Source organism: Ictalurus furcatus, chromosome 10 (genome assembly GCF_023375685.1).
Source record: "Ictalurus furcatus strain D&B chromosome 10, Billie_1.0, whole genome shotgun sequence".
In the NCBI taxonomy this organism is placed as follows: Eukaryota; Metazoa; Chordata; class Actinopteri; order Siluriformes; family Ictaluridae; genus Ictalurus; species Ictalurus furcatus.
Genome location: NC_071264.1, coordinates 4320987 through 4340106, shown reverse-complemented (window position 1 = coordinate 4340106; position 19120 = coordinate 4320987). Strand labels below are relative to the sequence as shown.

Sequence of the window (19120 nt, the reverse complement as noted above, 5' to 3'; positions counted from 1 at the left end):
TTTATGCAAAATTAGCCTCTTTTAACGGTGAGATAAACTTCCACGACCTGTTGGCTGCATTAACCGTAAAGCTCCAGTGCAAACGTCAGACGCCGAAAATGTACAGTAGCTTGACTAATCGACTACATTTACGGTAATTTCCAGTTGGTTTAATTATTTATTTATTTTTTTTGCACCAATTAATAAAACATTGCACAGTTCGTTGTAAAATAATCTAAAATACCATATTTCACTTGAAAGATTTAGTCTGACATAAAAAAAAAAAAACTTTTGGTATGCCCGTATTCCTTCGTAGCATTAGTGTAACGCTTATTCGAACTGCACGCAAAGTCCAAGAAAATAAATTGCGCCCTTGTCGTGAGAGCTCGTAAAAAGACCAGCGTTGTAATCCGGGGGCCTGTTTTGTGGCGACGCTACTCTCCAAAGGCTTCTTAAAGCCGCCTTCACTGAGTGAGGACCTACGGTTAATTACGAACAGCCAATGCCGGCCATAAATCATACCCTGAATAATAAGCGTCTGCCGCGGCCCAGCTTACCGTCTCTTAACCTCAGGATTGCTCGTTAAACACGCGTCACTCGGATGTTTTTTTTTTCCCCCTCCCCCTTTAGGCTTGCTGCAGGAATACACCGCGTACGTACTCCAAATTGGTCACTGATTATGTTATGTTACTGTGCCCCCCCCCCCCCACAACACACACACACACACACACACACAAAACAAATCCCTAACATCCTTTTTATAACTCTTTTTTTTTTTTTTTTATTTTCCTTAGGAAGACGAACTGAGTTATGTGTTGGAGAAGCTGCACAGGCTGGCGGTGCCCAAACCGAACACAGCCGTAAATCTGAGCGTGGTAGGTACACAGGGTTGTTTGTTTGTTTGTTTGTTTGTTTGTTTGTTGTTTTTGAGCGGCTCTATCCTGCGTTTTCCTGCCGATTAGCCTCCGCCGGCCGCCGTTAGCCCTTACAGCCAATTTTCGCATATCATCCCCACATCCTGCTGCAAGCGTAAGTTAGCGCGCCCTTAACGAGCCGCCTGTCAGCGCGAGAGGTGCATATCTGTAGATTAAAAATCTACCTGAGAGTATTACTCACTGTCTGACGTTTTTTTTTTTTTTAGACATTTGTATGTGTCAGAGTAAAATGATCACTCGACAGTCCTGCTTGCCTGCAGGGTTTGCATGATGTACAGCATTTATAATGAATGTATTTATATACATCAGTTGTGTATACGAATACATATTTGCCTCTATCGTGATATCGCTTTATATATCTTTCTTTTGTGTGTATTTCTTTTATCGTCATTTAACTTTTTTTTTTTTCTTTTTCATTTTAACATACCGTAAAGAAGTATTTTAGCATTTCTTTTTTGTACATTTTTTTTTATACAGTAATCGGGGCTACTGTTAACCCAGGTTAAAACATTAAAACCTTCATTCGCGGTTTACACACAACAATTAAGCAGCAGCAGTTCGTTTCAGGTTCAGTCCTGCGTACATGTACTTTACAAATGATAAAGATTACTGATGAAGTATTTCTGTAACGTGGCAATGTAGTAGTATTCGATTTATTATTATTTTTAGTGTGAAGTTTTTAGTCTGTTGATGTGTAAGAACGAGTGCTCGCGTATTGCCACCGGGCGAGTTGTGAAAGATCGAAGAAGCCAAAAGTCAGAGAATTGTGAGTGAACGGACATGGAAGCAGGAGCGAGAATGAGAAGCAGCCCATAAATCCGACACTTTGGTGCTAATTGCAGTTTTTTGTGGGTTTTTTTTTTCCCCCTCCAAAGAATTCAGTGCTGTCCTTTTTCTTTTTTTTTTTTTTTTTTTTTTTTTTTTTTTTTTTTTTTTTTGGTATGGTTGGAAAGTATGGCTGGAAAAAAAAAAAAAACACAACTGAAAAGATCAACAAGACCATCTTGGGTCTTTGCTAAAAACTTTTGAAACAAACCTTTAAATAATGAATGATCGTACACCACTCTTCTGCTTTGAAATGTCAAAAATGTTTTACAGTTAAAAGCTAAATGCTGCCGTGTTTTTATGTTTGTTTAACCTGGCCTTGAAGCATAACCACGCTAGAGTATTCACTGCCTTTTTTGCTTGTATATATACAGTAAATAACCGATTGAACGCCTTCAACTCATAAAAAAATGTTGTTGTTTTTTTCTCCTATTAACCGTGGAAGTCATTTTCATACAGATTAATTCAGCAGACAGTGGATTTGTCCTGTCCTGAGACGTGCACGTCATGCTTGATCACTGAAGCTGAAACTAGTTAGTCAACTTGCTAGCTTAAAAGCCCTACTTTACCCCACTGTAATTTACTCAGGATATGCAGAAAATGACTTCTTTTATCCTTTTGTTTCGATTTCATCTCCAAGTATTACCCAGGTTTTATGTTTGAATTGTTCAAAATGCTAAAAGGGATATGAGTGGCATCATGAGTATACTCACTGGCGCTGGAAATTCGCAATAAATGCTTTACAGTGTAGAAATCTATACTGTGTGTGTGTGGGGGGGGGGGGGGAATTCGGGGGATGTTCAGGGAGGGAGGTATCTAGGATCCGGCTCACACCACTGAGAGCAGCAGGCAGGCAGTGATAACAAGCGCTTTGATAATGTGTGATTTTTATAAACATGGCCGCAGAGTTGCCGGCCATAGCCAGTTGGAAGCGTAGCCCACGACACGGAGGCCAATCAGATGCTCTGTGTGGGAGAATAAACACACAGGGGCCTGCAATGACAATGAACGAGGCACTAAAAGCTTTTTGCTCTTTTCTTTCGGGTCAGATGTTTTATTTATTTTTTTTTTGCGTATATATTTTGTACAAGAGAAACGGGTACTTTAACGAAAGGTCCAGCTGCTGTAGGTTTTTCTCCTGTATTTGATGGAAATCACACTTTCCTTGGAGTCTCACTGCTGGGCTTAAATAATTCAAACCAAGTTCATTCCCCCCCTTCATATCGCACAAGATAAACTTGCTTTTGTTAGTGGAGCATATGCAACAGCAAGAGTGTTGAACCCAGGCACTCGGCAACAGATGGACACTCTTCACATACACAATGAAGCTCGGCCTAGCCTGGGGAGAGAGAGGGAGGAAGAGAAAGAGAGCGCGAGGAACACTGTGCAAGCAAACAAAAGCGCTAAAGTTAGTGTGCAGTGTGGGATCCCGGCTTCAGAGCCTCTTTGATCCAGACATTAAACCTGTGCGGCTGTTCAAACGCACACCAGGCCGACTCTTCTAATCCTGTCACAGCAGAGCTGCTGGCTTCTGGGCCTTAATAAAGACTTTCTCTCCTGCACCTAGACACTTAACATTCGTTACTAATACTACCAGTAGTACTACTGCTACTACTTTTACTGACCCCATTACTGACACCATTACTGACCCCATGGTACTACTATTGGAACTAATACTATTGCTGCTGATAATACCACTACTACTACTACTGCTGCTGTTAATGCTAGTAATACTACTACTACTACTACTAATACCACTACTACTACTACTGCTGCTGTTAATGCTAATACTACTACTACTACTACTACTACTACTAATACCACTAATACTACTACTGCTGCTGTTAATGCTAATACTACTACTACTACTAATAATACCACTAATACTACTACTGCTGCTACTAATGCTAATACCACTAATACTGCTACTACTAATGCTAATACTACTACTACTACTACTGCTGCTGTTAATGCTAATACTACTACTACTACTACTACTACTACCACTAATACTACTACTGCTGCTGTTAATGCTAATACTACTACTACTACTACTGCTGCTGTTAATGCTAATACTACTACTACTACTACTAATACCACTACTACTACTACTGCTGCTGTTAATGCTAATACTACTACTACTACTACTACTACTACTACCACTAATACTACTACTGCTGCTGTTAATGCTAATACTACTACTACTAATAATAATACCACTAATACTACTACTGCTGCTACTAATGCTAATACTACTGCTGCTGCTGCTAATACCACTAATACTGCTACTACTAATGCTAATACTACTACTGCTGCTACTAATGCTAATACTACCACTACTACTACTACTACCACTAATTCTACTACTGCTGCTACTAATGCTAATACTACTACTGCTGCTACTAATGCTAATACCACTAATACTGCTACTACTAATGCTAATACTACTACTGCTACTACTAATGCTAATACTACCACTACTACTACTACTACCACTAATTCTACTACTGCTGCTACTAATGCTAATACTACTGCTGCTGCTGCTAATACCACTAATACTGCTACTACTAATGCTAATACTACTACTGCTGCTACTAATGCTAATACTACCACTACTACTACTAATACCACTAATTCTACTACTGCTGCTACTAATGCTAATACTACTACTGCTGCTACTAATGCTAATACCACTAATACTGCTACTACTAATGCTAATACTACTACTGCTGCTACTAATGCCTCTAATACTACTGCTGCTGCTGCTAATACCACTAATACTGCTGCTACTAATGCTAATACTACTACTGCTGTTGCTGCTACTAATACCACTAGTACTACTACTGCTGCTACTAATGCTAGTACTACTACTGCTGCTACCAATGCTAATACTACTACTACTACTACTACTACTACTGCTGCTGCTAATACCACTAATACTGCTACTACTAATGCTAATACTACTACTACTACTACTACTACTGCTGCTGCTGCTGCTAATACCACTAATACTGCTACTACTAATGCTAATACTACTACTACTACTACTACTACTGCTGCTGCTAATACCACTAATACTGCTACTACTAATGCTAATACTACTACTGCTGCTGCTAATACCACTAATACTACTACTGCTACTACTAATGCTGCTACTACTACTGCTGCTGCTAATACCACTAATACTGCTACTACTAATGCTAATACTACTACTGCTGCTGCTAATACCACTAATACTACTACTGCTACTACTAATGCTAATACTACTACTGCTGCTGCTAATACCACTAATACTACTACTGCTACTACTAATGCTAATACTACTACTGCTGCTGCTAATACCACTAATACTACTACTGCTGCTACTAATGCTAATACTACTACTGCTGCTGCTGCTGCTGCTGCTAATACCACTAAATAAATGGCGTACTTGTATAGGGCTTTTATCCAAAGCACTTTAAACTGTGTCTCATTCACCCATTCACACACCACTGGTAACAGAGCTGCCATGCAAGGTGCTGACTTGCCATCGGGAGCAACTTGGGGTTCAGTGTCTGGCCCAAGGACACTTCGGTATGTGGAGTCCTGTGGGCCGGGAATCAAACCGCCAACCCTACGATTAGTGGAAACCCGCTCTACCAACTGACACACAGCCACCCCACCACTAATACTACTACTGCTACTACTAAAACCACTAATACTACTACTGCTGCTGCTAATACCACTAATACTACTACTGCTGCTGCTACTACTACTGCTGCTTCTAGTACCATTAATACTACTACTAATGCTACTGCTAATACTACTGCTACTACTGCTGATTTTGCTAATACTACTACTGCTAATACTACCACTACTGCTACTATTACTACAGCTACTAATACCACTAATATTACTACAACTACTAATACCACTAATATTACTACTGCTGCTAATACCACTAATATTACTACTGCTACTAATACCACTAATATTACTACTGCTACTAATACCACTAATATTACTACTGCTACTAATACCACTAATATTACTACTGCTACTAATACCACTAATATTACTACTGCTGCTAATACCACTAATATTACTACTGCTACTAATACCACTAATATTACTACTGCTACTAATACCACTAATATTACTACTGCTGCTTATACCACTAATATTACTACTGCTACTAATACCACTAATATTACTACTGCTGCTTATACCACTAATATTACTACTGCTACTAATACCACTAATATTACTACTGCTACTAATACCACTAATATTACTACTGCTACTAATACCACTAATATTACTACTGCTGCTAATACCACTAATATTACTACTGCTACTAATACCACTAATATTACTACTGCTACTAATACCACTAATATTACTACTGCTGCTAATACCACTAATATTACTACTGCTACTAATACCACTAATATTACTACTGCTACTAATACCACTAATATTACTACTGCTGCTAATACCACTAATATTACTACTGCTGCTTATACCACTAATATTACTACTGCTACTAATACCACTAATATTACTACTGCTGCTTATACCACTAATATTACTACTGCTACTAATACCACTAATATTACTACTGCTACTAATACCACTAATATTACTACTGCTACTAATACCACTAATATTACTACTGCTGCTAATACCACTAATATTACTACTGCTACTAATACCACTAATATTACTACTGCTGCTTATACCACTAATATTACTACTGCTAACACTACTAATACTACTGCTGCTAATACTACTTCCTTATATTACTAATACTCCTGCTATAATACTTATTTTAATATTACTACGGTTAATACCACTACAGCTGCTGCTAATACTACTCGTACTACTAATACTGATATTATTATTATTATTATTATTATTATTATTATTATTTATTAATTTTTTTTTATTGTTGTTGTGTAGACACTGTCACACATTTAAAATGGAGCTTATAGTATAGCTTATAGTAGTACAGCTATATTACCAAAGCTGTCCTGTACTGGTGTACAGTGTGTATGATTTAGATGAGAAATTTAGTCAGTGCAAATAATTGTCTAATTTAGACAAAGAGCAAGTGTTTAAAAAGAGGCTCATTTCTTCTGTTCTCTGTGTTCATGTGTGTTTATCTAGCACTTGCACTTTGTTGCCCCAGATATTACTGGACTTCCTACCATACCTGAAAACGTGAGTACGCTGGTACCTTAAGTGAGTTCACGCTCAGTACTGAAGTCCAGCACTTTATCCTTGTGAATTAGGAATGTAGTTGTTGTAAGAAGTGCACAGATTTCATTTATTTCTTTTAGGATTGACCTCGTTAAGTCGCTGTTTATCTTCATGCCATAGTTATGAAGTTTATATTAAATGGAAGTTTTGCACGTTCTCCCAATGTTCATGTGGGTTTCCTCAGCATTGTGCTGTTTCCTCCCACTGGCCAAAGACGTGCAAGAAGGTAGATTGGTTACACTAAATTGCCCAGTGTGTGTGTGTGTGCGTATGTGTGTGTGTGTGTGTGTGTGGCATCCCATCTGAGGTAAATTTTCCCAGTGTTAGTGTACAGTATAAACCATATAAAAATATAAAGCATACTTGATCTGAAAAATTGAACCGAGCACCTTTCACAGAAGAGCTTTTATATTTGTTTTGTCTCTCGTCAGAGGAATCTAACGGAGTACTTTGTGGCAGTGGACGTGAATAACATGCTGCACCTGTACGCCAGCATGCTGCATGAGCGGCGCATCATCATTACCTCGAGTAAGCTTAGCACTGTGAGTAGCACTTCCAGTTCCTTCAGTTTTCTGCTGCATTCATATTTCCAAATAAGCAGTTTTATGTATTATTACGTTGATGTATTCTTCTGCAGTTACATTATCAGATGTGGATGATATTGAGTGTTTAGCAAATAACCTAGTCATTGTCGATATCAACTTTATATTGCACGTATTATTATTATTATTATTATTATTATTATTTCCATACTGCTCTGCTTTTAATTGTCAGCCCGGCTTTATATTATCAGTTATAACAGTTCCAGCTCTTTCACATAGTTTCTGTCCGGCTCCTCTTCCCTCAGGAAGGGAGTGGAAGCTTATCGCATGGGCAGCCTGAAGCTTCCTGACGGTTCAGGGAGAAACAGCAAGTGATGTCATGTGCACATTATCTCTGCTTACTCGCCGAGCTATCTGTAGCCAGAGAGAGAGAGAGAGCGAGGGAGAGACGGTGAAGAGCCTGTCAGCTTGAGCCAATCCACGGACTATTTCACTCCTCCTGGTTGCCACCATCATTCTGTGTGCTCACTGACACGAGGGCTTAGAGTGTGTAAATCATTAGTCTCTTGGGTAAAGGCCACCCCCACCACCCCCCTCTTTCTCCCCCGTCGCCCATTTTAACGTGATTTACTGTTTTGCGGAGCAAGAGGGTAGCCAAGCGTCCGTTTATGAAACACCAGAGTTCGAAGGAAACGCGCCGTTATTAGCGATCGCCTTTCACTTAAAACTTTCCATCCTTTTACACCCCAAACCCGTCCGTCTTTTTTTCCGTTGCTAATGCAGTGCCGCAGGACTGTAAATAATTCTGTCATCATTTTTGTGAATTCGTAATCATTTCTTGAATGTGACACTGGTCTCGGTCCTACCGTCCTTGCAGCGAGGTAGCAGGATAAAAAAAAAAAAAAAAAAAGAAAGAAACAGAACGAAAGAGAGAGAGAGTGAGAGAGAGAGCATACATTATGCATGCTTCAGGCTGACCCTCAATGTTTGGGGGGCCCCCAGTGTACCTTTCCATGTCAGTTCTAGCCGAACACAGGCACCACCTTGCCTGTACCAGAAAGCAAAGGAATAAATCATGATCTTACAATGCCGCATCAGTCGACTCATCGCTGTTTTGTGACCAGAGGCGAGGCGCGCCGCTGTTTCTGAGGTGCATCCGCGAGGCAGCAGCCCGTGCTGCCTTGTCACACACTGGTATAATTGTGCCACATCAGGTGCCCTCTAACTAGTCAGCTGGGAGGCCCTGAGTCTTTGACAGCAGCTTTCTTATCATGCTGTCAGCGCTATGCTAACAAGAGCAGATCCTGTCTTGGCCTGTGGTGTTAGCCACTGAGGTTGTTCTTTGGCCTCATACTTCTCATCCCCCTTCTCTCCATACACACACACACACATGCACACGCACTTCTTTCTCCCCTTTACTCCTTCTCTCTTTGTCATTCTTTTTTCATTTATCTGCGTAGCACTGTGCAGTCTCATTTTTGGCCTCTCTGAGCATTTCTCCTACCCCTGCTGCTTTGATAGTTACTTCTCGTCCTCCACCACTGGCTTGCTTTTTTTTTTTCTTCTTCTTTCTGGGCACGCTATACGGATGGGTTGGTATTATCTCGTGTTTATCTGCCTGTGCCCTCTCAGCGTCTTTTTTTTTTTCTTTTTCCTTCTTCTTTTCTTTGTTCGTTTTTTTTTTTCTTCCCCTCCCTCAATGTCACCTCCTTGTTAGCGCTGAGCATCGACAGGAATGGAGAAGGAATTGTGGTAATTGGGACGCAAGCACAAGAACCAGGAGAGAAAGGAGCCTTACAGGTTCTAGGGGAAGTTGGTGCACACTCTCAGTGTTGTCACCCTTGTCAGGGGGAAAATCACACCTCTGGTCTGCCCCAGTCATTGCAATGATACTGCTGCCTGCAGCGCAGCTCCTATCAAAGATCAGAACTTTTTTGTCTGGTTTTAGAGACGCTACAGATATAGTCACTGATCCAAAAGGCACTGTTTACTAACTTCTTTACATGGACAAATATAACTGTACTGTAGGGCGCGTTGTTGCTGTCAAAGGCTGTGTTCATGTAAACACCACCGAACGGAGACGATGTGTGTGTTCCCGGTTCACAGACGCCGTTAAATCTACTTTAAACGTATCTGAGAAAGACAGCCAGCGATTTAAAGCTGTATAGGAGATGATCAAACAACACTGCTGAATTGATCTTCTTTTTTTTTGTCCTCCTTAAAACCGCAGCCCAGTTATCAGTCTTCTGTAATTGTCCTTGATGGGGAAAGATACAGTCACGTCAAGAAGTATCGTCACCGTTTGTAAGATGGATCAAACGGTTTATGTGAAAATGTGGTTAATTAGGTCATACTGTAAACACAAGAGAAATCACACGATTATCGGCACCCAGAACCTCCCTTTGTCAACATAACAATAGCTTTTCAGTTCAGAGGTTTAGGTCAAGCGACTGCGATGGCCATGTCAGAAGTTTAATTCTGTGCACCATTTTGGTGTGGATTTGGAAGGACGTTTTGGGTCATTGTCCTGCTGGAAGATCCAGCCACAACCCAATTGCAGCCCTCTTGGTGGAAGGAACCACATTGGAGTCCACGGTGCCATTTATCACACCAGCGTTCCCAGCGCCACTGGAGGAAAAACGAAGGCAGTAACAGTGGGGATTCAGAGTATTTCCAGTATCTGAATCCTCCTTTTTTTATTTTAACCTCACATACAACTTGAGAGTTTGTTGACCAAAAGCTCTATTTTTTGTCTCATCATGACTATACAACTCGGTTCCAGTATCGTCTATCGAACTCCACATGCTTACTTTAGTTGTTCAACGGAAGAAAAAGGCTTTCTTAAGGCGCACATCCCGAATAATTTGTAGGTCTGGATCTGGTGTGTAATGGTAGATCTGGACATTTGAAAAGTCCATTACTGATTATAAGACCATCAGTTATTCCTGTTTCTATAGAGATGATGCCTTTTGGTTGTTTTAAACTCCTTAATTGTTGTCCTAACAGCACATATGAACATTTTCAGGTGTGCTTCTTTTATTTTGTAGCCATTGCCTGATTTATGAAGGTCGACACACTTTTGTCACTCCATTTGTGTCTTAATCTTCCCCATGTTGACGGAGGGTTTCTGTGTCACCTTATATTTATGCACAGGAAGTGAAAAAGGAAGTCATGGAAGTCAAGGTTTTCAGATTAAGCTAATTAACTACTAACCATTTACCCATTTTTACCAAGGGTGCCAATAATTCTGACTTTTATTTATTTATTTATTTATTTTTAAACCTTGACTCAACCTCAACCCTAACAGGAATGTAGGTCCCCCTTGTGCTTCCAAAATAGCTCTGACCCGTCGAGTCACAGACTCCATAGGACCTCTGAAGCTGTGGTATCTGGCACCAAGACGTCAGCAGTAGATCCTTCAAGTCCTTTAAGTAGCGAGGTGTGGCCTCCATTGATCGGACTTGTTTGTCCAGCACGTCGCACAGATGCTCGAACAGATTGAGATCTGGGGAATTTGGAGCCCAAGTCAACACGTGAACTCTTTGTCATGTTTCTCCTCCAGCTTGCCTTCTTTCCCATAGTGCACCCTGGTGAGATCTCTTCCCCAGGTAAGCGACGCACGCGCACGCGGCCGTCCACATGATGTAAAAGAAAACGTGATTCATCAGACCAGGCCACCTTCTTCCACTGCTCCATGGTCCAGTTCTGATGCTCACGTACCCATTGTAGGTGTTTTCGGTGGTGGACAGGGGTCAGCATGGTCACTCTGACCGGTCTGCAGCTACACAGCTCCATACGCAGCAAAATGCACTGCACTGTGTTCCGACACCTTTCTGTCATAACCAGCATTAACCTGTACAGCAATTTGTGCTACGGTAACTATTCTGTAGAATCGGACCAGACGGGATAGCCTTCGCCCCCCACGCGCATCAATGACCCTGTCTCCGGTTCACCGGTTGTCACTTCTTGGACCACTCTTGTTAGGTACTAACCACTGCATACCAGGAACACCCCACAACACCTGCTGTTTTGGAGATGTTCTGACCCAGTCGTCTACCCATCACAATCCTGCCCTTGTCAAAGTCGCTTTGCCAGTTTTTCCTGCTTCCAACACGTCAACTTCGAGAGCTGACTGTTCAGTTGCTCCCTAATATATCCCACCTCTTGACAGGTGCCACTGTAATGAGTTAATCAGTGTTATTCATTTCACTTGTCAGTGGTTTTAATGTTATGGCTGATTATTGTACATGTCCTCTTCTACTATATCTGACAGTGTTGACCTTGTGGGGACTTTTTATTTATTTATTTACTTTTAAACAAAAACTGTGGATTTTATTTAAGAAAACTGAAAGAGCCAAACTGTTTCCTTTTGGTTGCTAAGATTAGGGTTAGATTTAAGTGTAGACATGGCATTAATTAACTGCGTGTGTGTGTGTGTGAGAGAGAGAGAGAGAGAGAGATATTCTGGAGATGCCCAGCTGTAGGATGTCCCTAGTGACTGGATCATGGGCTGTGCTGTTTCTCTGAGCCTGGTCACCTCTGCGTAATCTGCTGTGTGTGGCTGGTCTCCACTTAACATGCTCATTAGTGGCAGCTCACAGTGAGACCCAGCAGGCACCAGGTCTACACCCAAACAAGCCAGAAGCCAGCATTTGTTCCTAGAGAAGTAATATGTGCTAATTTTAAAATGCAGTGGAATATCACACACACACACACACACGAACACAAACACTACTTTTTAAAAAATAAATAAATAAAAAGCCTTCTGGCATTTGTCATGAAATATTTATCAGTTACATTAATGCAATAATAAATGTATCAATTGCATTAATGCAAAAAGAAAATGAATGCGTCTATGAATGCAGGGTAATTAAGGTTGACTTAAAAAAAAAAAAAAAAAAACGCTTTAGAAACCGAGTTTGGAAAAATATCAAGCATCTTCTTTGGTTTTGAATTTTGACCTTCAAATACTTATCTTGGTTTCGCCACCTCCTCTCCTTCCTATCCCTTTGAAAACAGATAGTGCTTCCCTTTTAAGTTGAGCGTAAATCAAGTCAAACGGAGCTCCCCGTTTCGGCTTTGTTGAAATAACCGGAGTCGTCTTCCTCATCTGTACGTGGTACGGAAAGGTTTCTCTCCAGGAGATTAGACAGCAACCTGTTTTTCGCAGTCGAAAGGAAAGTGTTCCCGAGCACCACCGTGACCCCCTCGACATCGTTTACTGTTGCGGATCTGTTTAAATAAAACGTTTCATAAAAAGTAGGGGAATGTCTGGAAGCTTTGATATCCTGCGATACCCACCTGGTGCGAGACGATATAAATATTCATTTATCGCTCCGAAATTATCCAGACACAATTAGACATGTCACGGCTTAAGGGTTCTTATTTACAGAGGAAACGGCAAAACAAATTTGCATACATAAAAATGAAAAAGAACAAGAGCAAGGTCCTGTTTTTTTGTTTGTTTGTTTGTTTAATTAAATCAAGCCGAGGTGGTGGTATGCAGTGATTTAAATGTATCTGATGTATACATAATTTAAAAAATGAAATAATAATAAACCGACATTCTTAAACTTTATGCACGGCCTTGTACGGAAGAGTGATGGGTAGAATTTGAGCGGTTGCTGTGGTTAAGCTTGGATAGTTTTGCTGGTCATTTGTGACAAGGGGGGGGGGGTGGGTCTTGTGATCGTTTCGGAGCAGCGCTTCACACATTACTGAAATGACCCCCCCACCACCACCACCCCCTTTCCAAAAAAAATAAAAAAATCCTCACTCAGCCTTGCTCCCTCTGGTATTCCAGCGGCTCATGCTTTCTCTCTTGGCTAACTCATGTTTCATTCTTTGGCAATTTGCCCTAATGAAGTCCCAGCGGAGGCTTCAGACCTCTGTTCTTTTTCCATATTTAATCATGTTATTTTAATCTGGGAGATGAACGCGCGCGCGCGTGTGTGTGTGTGTGTGTGTGTGTGTGTGTGTGTGTGTGTACGCGTGCGCTTGTGTGGTTTGGGGGGGGGGTCGGGGTTCAATACAATTGTTAGGTAGCCATGAGCACAGATGAGTGGAAGAGGGAGGGTTCACTTGGGTTTCGCCCACCAGGCTTCCACACCAGCCAGGCAATTAACTGGTCCCTTTTGTTTATTAGCTTTATTTACTGTAAGTCCTTAATTCCATAGTACTACTCCTGGCCATGTATGCTTCGTTGAAAAATCTGAATGTTTAAATCGGTGATCTCAGTAGCCTCTCTCTGTCCCCTCTGCAGTATAGTACCACTGTACCAGTGTCTGTGCCTGATGTATCTATCTCTCTATTGTTTTTGCTCTCATTTCCTCATAGTTAACCGCATGTGTGCATGGCTCAGCTTCCATGCTCTACCCCATGCACTGGCAACACATCTACATCCCTGTTCTTCCCCCACACCTGCTGGACTACTGCTGGTAAGATCATCTTGCTTGGATGCTCTTCTCCTTCAACTGTCCACACACACACACACACACACACACACACACACACACACACACACACATATACACACTAGCCATTTTTCACTTATGTGTATGCTTAATTTGGCATCAAATAAAGATTTGGAAAGCCCTGCTCAGCAGTTACATTACATGTCGGTTTCTTTCCTTTCTCCTTCGCTTTCTCGCCCGCTCGCTTTCTACCTCCTGAGCTGAAAGCTAGGAGACACGGCAGCATCACTAGCCTTTCAGCCACATTACTGTATCAAGCAGCAGCAGCTACCCAAACTGATCTAATTACGCAGCTCTGCCTCGCTCCACTCCAGCAAAGCCCGAAAACGTGATGCGCACCAATTACGCTAATCACCTTCAGCGCTCAGAGTGGACCTTCCTGGAACCAGGCAAAGGCAGTAATAAGTTTAGCTTCCTAAAGCACATTTTTTGCCAGGTTCAATCACTTTCCATGGGCTTACATTTTAATGCCTCGGTTCTTTACAGTGTAAGGCCAAAAGTTTGTCCACACCTGACCATCGCACCGCCCTGGCATGTGCTTTTTGAACATCCCATTCCAGATTTAGTGCCGTCCTTTGCTGTTATTCTTCTGTGAAGGCTAGATTTTAGAGCATTGCTGGGGGGATTTGTGATTATTCAGCCTCGAGAGCATTCGTAAGGTCAGGCATTGGCGTTGGGTGAGGAGGGCTGGGGTGCAGTCAGTGTTCCTGTGTTCATCGGGGTTGAGGTCAGGTTTCAGGTCGCAGGTCACTCGAGTTCTTCCATTCCAACCTTGGCAAACCATGCTTTGGACACAGGGACATCTTTGGACCTCTTTGTTCCAGTGAAGGGGAAACCTTAAAGCTACAGCACACAAAGACGTCCTAGACAACTGCGCGCTCCCAACTTCGTGGTAACAGTTAAAGGAAGAACCACATATGGGTGCGATGGTCAGGTGTCCACATACTTTTGGACACACGGTGTATAATAAAATTCATTCTAGGGTCTTCCCTAGCTTGACTGATCCGATGTCATTATATTCGTTTTGCTAATGACTTTATGATTTGCCTTGATTCCCAATAGTGCGCCCATGCCATATCTGATTGGAGTTCATCTGAGCCTGTTAGAGGTAAGCAACATTAATCTACTGTCAGTACCTCAATGTCTGTTCAGCCTCTGGGAATTACTCACTGAACGGGAACGGGAGGCTGGTCATTATTACATAGTATAATGCGATTATGCGGGTTTTATCGAAGAAATCTTTCTGCGTGTCGCTATATATATAAGACCGATCTTGTCGTTCAAATCAAATCGGAGAAATTGTTTGGATTCGGTATTTATTTTGACAACTCGAAATGCAAGGATCTACAGAAAGGTACAGCCTTTTATCTCCTGTTTGTGTGTGTGTCCCAGAGATATGAAAGAGTAGAACACAGCGGAGAAACAAAGAGCCAGTGTGTTTGGGTGTTGAGAGCTGGCATGTTGGTTGGTGGTGGACCTATAGCTATGCTTGTGCCTGTGTGTGTGTGTGTGTGTGTGTGTGTGTGTGTGTGTGTGTGTGTGAGTGAGTGAATCTGATGCCGCTGACAGTTGCAGACACCGGCAGTATTTATCACACTTTTGCATTAGTGACAGTCCCCCTATCTGGCTGCACATAATTAGACCAAATCAGCACGCAGGCCTCCATAGCAGCAACTGTCAAAAGTGACAAACCAGAACTTTTTTTTTTTTTTTTTTAGCTCACTTGGATGTTTCCCCACCTGCACCAGCAGAATAATTGTGGGATTTGTCACCATCAGGATGCATGACTACCTTTGTGTGGATGCACAAAATGGTCCCATGGCTTAACTGGCTGAATACAGCTTTTTCCTTTTTTTTTTCTTTCTAAGCAAGGAGAAGCACATGTGTGATATCGAGGCGGCTTTTTTTTTTTTTTTCTTCTCTTCCCCACCCCTTAGTGGTGTTTGATTCATTTCAATTACATCTAAAGTAGATATTAGTGGAGCGAATATTAAACATTCATAATCATGCAAGAATAATTCTGTGGCATATTGTGTCTTGATTTTTCTATCATCAGTGTTAAGACTGGCATATGTTTGTCATTTAGAGGAAAAAAAACGCCCGTTCCCGCACTCGATCGGGAGCATCGTAATGCTTCGTAATGATCGTGCGGAAGGGAAAAGTGTGTCGTGAATGTAGATCTAACAAGCCTCGGTGTATGTATTTATCATACTGTGTCGTTATTACTCGTTGTGGTGGTTTTTTTTTTTTAACGGAAGCACCTCGAATCTCCTTCGCAGAGAGTGAAGAGCAGATCCCTGGAAGACGTGATCATTCTAAACGTGGACACGAACACGCTGGAGAGTCCTGCCGACGACCTGCACAGCCTGCCCAGCGATGTGGTGAATTTCCACAGATATACACACATTTTCAAAAGCGTCCACACACACACACACACACACACATACACACACACACAAACTCATAAAACTTCTCAATTTTCTTGTGTACTTTTATCTTGACGCACCCCCTGTGCCTCTTTTACACATTCTTTCACTGTGTGTTTCTCAACCACTCAAATGCTTGAACAACTACACACACACACACACTGACCAGAGGAAGGACGGTCTCTCCCGTTGTCATTAGTTCTGCTGCAATATTTAGGCAAGCTCTTGACTGGCTTTCAGAAGTCGGCAAACGTGCAGCTGCAGCCTTCATCCGTTTCTTTCTTTGTTTTTTTTTTTTTTTTTTTTAATCATTATATTTCCAAGGTGTGGCTTTTCTGCCCACCCAGTGGCACCTCTCGCTGGAAGAGAAACGTGCTGGATTTTTCTGAAGCTACAGGGAAGAAGGGGGCCAATTATCAGTCTCTATTTTTCCAGCCACCTGCCACTGCTTTCTCTCCTTAATTAACGGTGTGGTGACACCGGTCAGCGGTACAGGAACCTACATCTCACCGTCAGGGTCGAAAATAGTCACTCGTCAATTATTTTCAGTATTAAGGGGTTTGTTTTGTTATCCTTCTGTTTTTATATATTTTTTTTCACCCTTATTTCTCTCCCTCACTTTGCAGGATTGTTCCTTTGTGAATCACTGCTCTGCGTCGACGCACGGATCTGGGGGGAAAAAAAAATCATTACGGTTCTACAATCGGCATTTCATTCGTAAATTATATTGCGAGCGTGTCATATTAAAGGAGTCAGGTCTTTGAAACTGACAGAGGAAGACACACACACACACACACACACACACACACACACACAAAAAAAAAACCCTCGGTTTGTCTTTATAGTATGATAAATGAAGTGCCAGAACAATGTTTGCTTTGATCTTCTCGCATGATTTTTCATTGACTAATGATGGAGCAAGCGCCCTGAATCATGTTAAATTATCCCACCTGAAATGTAAATGTCACCCGTCGTAATATTTTTGCACTGCGAAATGATTTCTGTTTCTCTTCTTTGGCTACCTTACCTGTGGGGATATTAAAATTCATAAGAAAAGGAATCGGCTCTAATTGAGCGGGGCTGAATGCTGCTTTTGTTCATTTGCTAGATAAAGCGCCTGTCATATAGCGTTTTCCACAAGACAGTGGCCTACAAATTCAATATTTTAAATCGGAGTGCAACGCTGTCTAAAAAACTAACAAGCCAGAATGAATTTATTGGTGTCGCCTCACAAACTTTGAGGTGTAAACAGGCTACCAGTTTGTTCATTATGCTTTATAGTCAAGGTTTTCTTTTTTCTTTTTTTTAATAAGGAAAATCTGTGTGTTTAGCACTAAAAGGAAATGAACTCTATTGCATTTGTTCTTCGTTTTAACCCACCCGATTTAAGCCGAACTTTATGACATTCATATATAATTATAGGTATGAAGCCGATCTGACCATGTGGACTCTATTATTCGGTGAGTCTGACCATTGGTCCAGCTCTCAGTCAGGTCAAAGGTGACAGTTGTCCTGAATTACCTGGCCCTTTCGTGACCCGATGCTGAGCTCTTTGCTCTCCTTGAAATAATGACCATTTCCCTCAATTTTACACATAATATTTTAGATTTATTGACTATTAGAAATGCTACCAGGCCGACGGAGATTTTCTTCCATACGGATTGACAAATAGAGACAATAATTGCTGTGGCTCAGAGCAGCCTTTTGGGGGCGGGGGATTTTATTTAAAAAAAAAAAAGTAAGAAGAAGAAAGTAACAGAATTGAAACTTTGGTGTTAAATCTAGCTTCACAGCTTAAATGTTTACAAGTAGAGTTTTAAGAATGTTATAAACGATATAGAAATTCACTTAATTACATTTTCTTTCAGGTTTCTTTTTTTTTGTACAAGTTTTGCTTGCACGTTTGTGTAGATCATTTGTTATTCTTTAATATATTTTACATGAATTATTGCAGATGTCACTTATATTAGCCTTCTAATCAAATATATATTGCATAGTGATTATTTTCTCTGCTTTTTTCCTTCACATTTGTACTATTTGTACTGTTATAGATGTATATATATGTGTGTGTGTGTGTATCGATCATAACTATAGCATAAAAGAGAGAAATATGAATGTTTATAAAGAGACTTTAAAAGTGAGCTTGATTAATAGGAAAAATCCCCAATAACAACCTTTCCTTCCTAAATACGATGAAACCGCCACACTGTCTTTTTCGGTTATAATTGGTTTGGTAACAGGGAATGGTGTTTACTTTCGCATCTAAAAATAGGAAATTAGGAATGTGCTGCGGTACCAAACTGCTAGGAATCGAATGTGAGCATTATTTTGATCTTTTGTCTGCCGGTCTCATGTAAAGCTACAGACAGACCGTCTCTTATAAATTGTTTTGAGATTTTTTTATTTATTATTATTATTAAAAGCAATAGGAGCTGTTTGTTTGTTATTTCACCTTTTCGCTGTTGCTTCTCTTACAACCTTTTCTTTTTCTTTCTTCTCGAACGTCTTGCAGACTAGCTTATACTTGTATCCTTACTGTGATACTTTGATCATTTTCTGTTTGGAAAATTTTAGGTTTGCGCTCCAGTGTTTTGTATATTAAGGCACCGAGTGGACGTTAACGAGTGAATCGTACAACAAACATCAAGCATATCAGCATATCTGGGGGAGATGTCTTTATTAAGCAAAGTGTAGAACAT

The 19120-nt window shown here is 41.0% G+C and overlaps 1 protein-coding gene across 1 annotated transcript in view; it reads left to right on the top strand.

Moving 5' to 3' along the window:
- Positions 1 to 19120, top strand: part of dennd1b (DENN/MADD domain containing 1B) — a 108491-nt gene that overhangs the window by 58369 nt on the left and 31002 nt on the right. The window contains exons 7-12 of the mRNA XM_053635168.1: positions 774 to 854; positions 6888 to 6941; positions 7412 to 7522; positions 13859 to 13959; positions 15058 to 15103; positions 16275 to 16376. Of these exons, the coding sequence (XP_053491143.1) occupies positions 774 to 854; positions 6888 to 6941; positions 7412 to 7522; positions 13859 to 13959; positions 15058 to 15103; positions 16275 to 16376 (495 nt within the window). The remainder of the gene's footprint in view (positions 1 to 773; positions 855 to 6887; positions 6942 to 7411; positions 7523 to 13858; positions 13960 to 15057; positions 15104 to 16274; positions 16377 to 19120) is intronic.